Raw genomic sequence first — 7,500 nt, forward strand, 5'->3', positions numbered from 1 at the left:
AGAGACAGAGAGAGTGAAAGAGAGAGAGAGAAAAAAAGAGAGAGAGAGGGAGAGAGAGAGAGAGAAAAGAGAAAGACAGAGAGAGGAAGAGAGAGAGAGAGAGAGAGAGAGAGAGAGAGAGAGAGAAGAGTGAAAGAGAGACAGAGGAAGAGACAGAGAGAGTGAAAGAGAGAGAGAGAAAAAAAGAGAGAGAGAGGGAGAGAGAGAGACATTCATGATGAGAGAGGAACATCCACCAGCCGCCTCCTGCACGCCCCCCACTGGGGATGTGCCCTCAGCCACCAAGGCCCATGCCCTTGACCGGGAATCGAACCCGGGACCCTTCAGTCTGCAGACCGACGCTCTATCCACTGAGCCACACCGGTTTCGGCAAAAAAAAAAAAAATTTTTTTTTCCCCTCCTTCATCTCTCCCACCACCTTCCCTGGTCAGACCCGCCGGGTTGGACCCGCTCTGGAACCCTCCACCGTTCTCGAACCCTCAACCCCGCGCGCACACGTCTCACCTCTGTATACCCCGTTCCATCCGCCCAGCTGGCCCAGGCCCCCGTCCCTGGCTTCCAGGTGGCCCCCGTGGTCGGAGGTGAAGTAGGTGAGGGTTGTGTTTGTCAGTCCGTTCGTGTCCACGGCCTCCAAGATTTTACCTTCGAGAGGAAAACGAAATTGTTATCAGGGCAAAGCTGATCGGAGAGCCTGGATCTGGGGGGGGCCCGGCCGGCGTGGCTCAGCGGTTAGAGCGTCAGCCCAGGAACCAGGAGGGTCCCGGGTTCGATTCCCGGTCAAGGGCACAGGCCTGGGTTGCGGGCTCCATCCCCAGGAGGCAGCCGGTCCATGATTCTCTCTCCCACCATTGGTTTTTCTCTCTCTGTCTATCCTTCTCCCTTCCTCTCTCTGAAATGAAAAAAAAATAAATATTTTTTTTTAAAAAAAAGAAAGAGTCCTAGCCGGTCTGGTGTGGCTCAGCGGGTAGAGCGTCGGCCGGCCTGCTGGACGGAAGGGTCCCGGGTTCGATTCCATGCTGAGGGCACATCCCCAGTGGGGGGCGTGCAGGAGGCAGCGGATGGATGTTTCTCTCTCATCATCGATGTTTCTGACTCTCTGTCCCTTCCTCTCTGATATATTTGTAAAAAGAGAGAGAGAGAATCATGGACCGGCTGCCTCCTGCACGCCCCCTACTGGTTGGGGATGGAGACCGCAACCCAGGCCTGTGCCCTTGACCGGGAATCGAACCCGGGACCCTTCAGAGTCCACAGGCCGAGGCTCTAGCCACTGAGCCACACCAGCTAGGGCTCTTTCTAGAATTTAAGAAAAAAAATATATATATATATATATTTTTTTATTAATTTCAGAGAGAGGATAAGAAAGAGAGAGAGAGAGAGCTGAAGCCAGTGTGGCTCAGTGGATAGAGCGTCGGTCTGCGGAATGAAAGGTCCCGGGTTCGATTCCCGGCCAAGGGCATGGGCCTTGGTGGCTGAGGGCACATCCCCGGTGGGGGGTGTGCAAGAGGCAGCTGGTCGGTGTTTCTCTCTCATCGACGTTTCTAGCTCTCAATCTCTCTCTCCCTTTCTCTCTGTTAAAAATCAATAAAAATATATTTAAAAAAAAGAAAAAAAAAAAAAGAGAGAAACATCCATGAGGAGAGAGAATCGCAGACCGGCTGCCTCCTGCACGCCCCCTGCTGGTTAGGGATGGAGCCCGCACCCCGGGGGCCTGTGCCCTTGACCGGGAACCGAACCCAGGAGGACCTCCTGGTTCACAGGAAGGCGCTCTAACCACTGAGCCGCACCGGCCGGGCTCTGACCGCTGAGCCGCACCGGCCAGGCTCTGACCACTGAGCCGCACCGGCCGCTCTGACCACTGAGCCGCACCGGCCGGGCTCTGACCGCTGAGCCGCACCGGCCGCTCTGACCACTGAGCCGCACCGGCCGGGCTCTGACCGCTGAGCCGCACCGGCCGCTCTGCCCACTGAGCCGCACCGGCCGGGCTCTAACCACTGAGCCGCACCCACTGAGCCGCACCGGCCGCTCTGCCCACTGAGCCGCACCGGCCGCTCCGACCGCTGAGCCGCACCGGCCGCTCTGCCCACTGAGCCGCACCGGCCGCTCTGCCCGCTGAGCCGCACCGGCCAGGCTCTGACCACTGAGCCGCACCGGCCGCTCTGCCCGCTGAGCCGCACCGGCCGCTCTGACCACTAAGCCGCACCGGCCGCTCTGACCACTGAGCCGCACCGGCCGCTCTGACCACTGAGCCGCACCGGCCGCTCTGACCGCTGAGCCGCACCGGCCGGGCTCTGCCCGCTGAGCCGCACCGGCCGCTCTGACCGCTGAGCCGCACCGGCCGGGCTCTGCCCGCTGAGCCGCACCGGCCGCTCTGACCACTGAGCCGCACCGGCCAGGCTCTGACCACTGAGCCGCACCGGCCGCTCTGACCACTGAGCCGCACCGGCCGCTCTGACCACTGAGCAGCACCGGCCGCTCTGACCACTGAGCCGCACCGGCCGCTCTGCCCGCTGAGCCGCACCGGCCGCTCTGCCCGCTGAGCCGCACCGGCCGCTCTGACCGCTGAGCCGCACCGGCCGCTCTGCCCGCTGAGCCGCACCGGCCGCTCTGACCACTGAGCCGCACCGGCCGCTCTGCCCGCTGAGCCGCACCGGCCGCTCTGACCACTGAGCCGCACCGGCCGGGCTCTAACCACTGAGCCGCACCCACTGAGCCGCACCGGCCGCTCTGCCCACTGAGCCGCACCGGCCGCTCCGACCGCTGAGCCGCACCGGCCGCTCTGCCCACTGAGCCGCACCGGCCGCTCTGCCCGCTGAGCCGCACCGGCCAGGCTCTGACCACTGAGCCGCACCGGCCGCTCTGCCCGCTGAGCCGCACCGGCCGCTCTGACCACTAAGCCGCACCGGCCGCTCTGACCACTGAGCCGCACCGGCCGCTCTGACCACTGAGCCGCACCGGCCGCTCTGCCCGCTGAGCCGCACCGGCCGCTCTGACCACTAAGCCGCACCGGCCGCTCTGACCACTGAGCCGCACCGGCCGCTCTGACCACTGAGCCGCACCGGCCGCTCTGACCGCTGAGCCGCACCGGCCGGGCTCTGCCCGCTGAGCCGCACCGGCCGCTCTGACCGCTGAGCCGCACCGGCCGGGCTCTGCCCGCTGAGCCGCACCGGCCGCTCTGACCACTAAGCCGCACCGGCCGCTCTGACCGCTGAGCCGCACCGGCCGGGCTCTGACCACTGAGCCGCACCGGCCGCTCTGACCGCTGAGCCGCACCGGCCGCTCTGACCGCTGAGCCGCACCGGCCGCTCTGACTGCTGAGCCGCACCGGCCGCTCTGCCCGCTGAGCCGCACCGGCCGCTCTGACCGCTGAGCTCACCGGCTTGGCTCTGACCACTGAGCTCACCGGCCGCTCTGACCACTGAGCCGCACCGGCCGCTCTACCCACTGAGCCGCACCGGCCGCTCTGACCGCTGAGCCGCACCGGCCGCTCTGACCACTGAGCCGCACCGGCCGGACTCTGCCCACTGAGCTCACCGGCCGCTCTGCCCACTGAGCCGCACCGGCCGGGCTCTGCCCACTGAGCCGCACCGGCCGGGCTCTGCCCACTGAGCTCACCAGCCGCTCTGCCCACTGAGCCGCACCGGCCGGGCTCTGACCACTGAGCCGCACCGGCCGCTCTGACCGCTGAGCCGCACCGGCCGCTCTGACCGCTGAGCCGCACCGGCCGCTCTGACCGCTGAGCCGCACCGGCCGCTCTGCCCGCTGAGCCGCACCGGCCGCTCTGACCGCTGAGCTCACCGGCCGGGCTCTGACCACTGAGCTCACCGGCCGCTCTGACCACTGAGCCGCACCGGCCGCTCTGACCACTGAGCCGCACCGGCCGCTCTACCCACTGAGCTGCACCGGCCGCTCTGACCACTGAGCCGCACCGGCCGCTCTGACCGCTGAGCCGCACCGGCCGCTCTGCCCACTGAGCCGCACCGGCCGGACTCTGCCCACTGAGCTCACCGGCCGCTCTGCCCACTGAGCCGCACCGGCCGCTCTGACCACTGAGCCGCACCGGCCGCTCTACCCACTGAGCTGCACCGGCCGCTCTGACCGCTGAGCCGCACCGGCCGCTCTGCCCACTGAGCCGCACCGGCCGCTCTGCCCACTGAGCCGCACCGGCCGCTCTGACCACTGAGCCGCACCGGCCGGGCTCTGACCGCTGAGCCGCACTGGCCGCTCTGACCACTGAGCCGCACCGGCCGCTCTGCCCACTGAGCCGCACCGGCCGGGCTCTAACCACTGAGCAGCACCGGCCGCTCTGACTGCTGAACCGCACCGGCCGCTCTGACCGCTGAGCCGCACCGGCCGGGCTCTAACCACTGAGCAGCACCGGCCGCTCTGACTGCTGAACCGCACCGGCCGCTCTGACCGCTGAGCCGCACCGGCCGGGCTCTGACCACTGAGCCGCACCGGCCGCTCTGACCGCTGAGCCGCACCGGCCGCTCTGCCCGCTGAGCCGCACCGGCCGCTCTGACCGCTGAGCCGCACCGGCCGGGCTCTGCCCACTGAGCCGCACCGGCCGCTCTGCCCACTGAGCCGCACCGGCCGCTCTGACCGCTGAGCCGCACCGGCCGCTCTGCCCGCTGAGCCGCACCGGCCGGGCTTTCACCACTGAGCCGCACCGGCCGCTCTGCCCGCTGAGCCGCACCGGCCGCTCTGACCGCTGAGCCGCACCGGCCGGGCTCTGCCCACTGAGCCGCACCGGCCGCTCTGCCCACTGAGCCGCACCGGCCGCTCTGCCCGCTGAGCCGCACCGGCCGCTCTGACCGCTGAGCCGCACCGGCCGGGCTCTGACCACTGAGCCGCACCGGCCGCTCTGACCGCTGAGCCGCACCGGCCGCTCTGACCACTGAGCCGCACCGGCCGCTCTACCCACTGAGCCGCACCGGCCAGGCTCTGCCCACTGAGCCGCACCGGCCGCTCTGCCCACTGAGCCGCACCGGCCGCTCTGACCGCTGAGCCGCACCGGCCGCTCTGCCCGCTGAGCCGCACCGGCCGCTCTGACCGCTGAGCCGCACCGGCCGGGCTCTGACCGCTGAGCCGCACCGGCCGCTCTGACCACTGAGCCGCACCGGCCGGGCTCTGACCGCTGAGCCGCACCGGCCGCTCTGACCGCTGAGCCGCACCGGCCGGGCTCTGACCGCTGAGCCGCACCGGCCGCTCTGACCACTGAGCCGCACTGTCCTTCCATGCCGAGGCCAGGGCCGGGGACGGCCGGGGTCGAGCCTCGACTCACCCACCAGCCAGTCCATCTCCTCGACGTTATCGCCGTACAGGCCGTGTCTGCTCTTCCCACGAAACTCCCTCGTGGACACCAGGGGGATGTGGACGTGGAGCAAGGAGAGAAAGAGGAGGAAGGGCCGGTGCTTATTTCTGGGGAGAAAAAAAGGAAAAAAATAAAATACCCTTCAAGTAATAACAGCGTCTGTGTCTTTCTTTTCTTTTTGTTCAAATGTATTTTATTGATTTTTTACAGAGAGGAAGGGTGAGGGATAGAGAGCTAGATTTTTTATTTTATTTTATTTTTAATTTATTTTTAATACATTTTTATTGATTTTTTATAGAGAGGAAGGGGGAGGGAGAGAGAGCTAGATTTTTATTTTTAATTTATTTTTAATACATTTTTATTGATTTTTCAAGAGAGGAAGGGGGAGGGATAGAGAGCTAGATTTTTTATTTTGTTTTATTTATTTTAAATTCATTTCTTTATTGATTTTTTACAGAGAGGAAGGGGGAGGGATAGAGAGGTAGATTTTTTATTATATTTTATTTTTAATAAATGTATTTAAACGAAGAATAAGAAGAACAAGAAAAAGAACTAGAAGAACAACAAGAATAACAAGAAGAATAAGAAGAACCAGAAGAATAAGAACAAGAAGAACAAGAAGAAGAACCAGAAGAATAAGAACAAGAAGAACAAGAAGAATAAGAAAAAGAACTAGAAGAACAAGAATAAGAACTAGAAGAACAACAATAAGAAGAACTAGAAGAACTTGAAGAACAAGAACAGGAAGAACTATAAGAAGAAGAACAAGAAGAATAAGAAGAACTAGAAAACAAGAACAAAAACAAGAAAAATTAGAAGAACAAGAAGAACTAGAAGAACAAGAACAAGAACAAGAAGAACAAGAACTAGAAGAACAAGAAGAACTAGAAGAAGAATAAGAACTAGAAGAACAAGAACAAGAACTAGAAGAACAAGAACCAGAACAACAAGAAGAATAAGAAGAACAAGAACAAGAACTAGAAGAACAAGAAGAACTATAAGAAGAAGAACAAGAAGAATAAGAAGAACTAGAAAACAAGAACAAAAACAAGAAAAATTAGAAGAACAAGAAGAAGAACAAGAAGAACTAGAAGAACAAGAAGAACAAGAAGAATAACTAGAAGAAGAATAAGAACTAGAAGAACAAGAACAAGAACAAGAATAACTAGTAGAACAAGAACAAGTAGAACAAGAACAACAAGAAGAAGAAGAACTAGAAGAACCAGAACAGAACAAAAAGAAGAATTAGAAGAACTAGAAAACAAGAACAAGAAGAACAAGAAGAACTAGAACAAGAAGAACAAGAACAAGAACAAGAAGAACTAGAACAGCCAGAACAGAACAAGAAGAATTAGAACTAGAAAACAAGAACAAGAAGAACAAGAATAAGAACTAGAAGAACAAGAAACCAAGAACTAAAAGAACAAGAACAAGAAGAACTAGAAGAACAAGAAGAAGAACAAGAAGAAGAACTAGAAGAACTAGAAGAACAAGAACGAGAACAACAAGAAGAACTAGAAAACAAGAACAAGAAAAAGAAGAACAAGAACAAGAACATGAAGAACCAGAACAAGAAGAACTAGAAGAACAAGAACAAGAACAAGAAGAACTAGAAGAACAAGAAGAAGAAAATGAAGAAGAACTAGAAGAACAAGAACAAGAACAAGAAGAAGAACTAGAAGAACTAGAAGAACAAGAACAAGAAGAACTAGAAGAACAAGAACAAGAAGAACTAGAAGAACAAGAAGAAGAAAATGAAGAAGAACTAGAAGAACAAGAACAACAAGAACTAGAAGAACAAGAACAAGAGGAACTAAAAGCACTAGAAGAACAAGAAGAAGAACAAGAAGAACAAGAACTAGAAGAACAGGAACTAGAAGAACAAGAACAAGAAGAACAAGAACAAGAAGAACTAGAAGAACAAGAACAAGAAGAACTAGAAGAACAAGAACAAGAAGAACAAGAAGAACTAGAAGAACAAGAACAACAACAAGAACTAGAAGAACAAGAACAAGAGGAACTAAAAGCACTAGAAGAACAAGAAGAAGAACAAGAAGAACAAGAACTAGAAGAACAAGAACAAGAAGAACAAGAACATGAAGAACTAGAAGAACAAGAGCAAGAAGAACAAGAAGAAGAAGTAGAAGAACAAGAACTAGAAGAACAAGAACAAGAAGAACTAGAAGAAC

The 7,500-nt window shown here is 57.7% G+C and overlaps 1 protein-coding gene across 1 annotated transcript in view; it reads right to left on the minus strand.

The window, feature by feature from the left end:
• The window catches only part of LOC311616226 (arylsulfatase D-like), a gene marked incomplete at its 5' end in the record, with an annotated part of 16,663 nt that overhangs the window by 6,189 nt on the left and 2,974 nt on the right, over positions 1–7,500 (minus strand). The window contains 2 exon segments of the mRNA XM_084907510.1: positions 505–642; positions 5,282–5,418. Coding sequence (XP_084763636.1) covers positions 505–642; positions 5,282–5,418 — 275 coding nt within the window.

The sequence above is a fragment of the Pipistrellus hanaki genome, assembly GCF_964339955.1.
Source record: "Pipistrellus hanaki genome assembly, contig: scaffold_134, whole genome shotgun sequence".
NCBI classification, from domain to species: domain Eukaryota; kingdom Metazoa; phylum Chordata; class Mammalia; order Chiroptera; family Vespertilionidae; genus Pipistrellus; species Pipistrellus hanaki.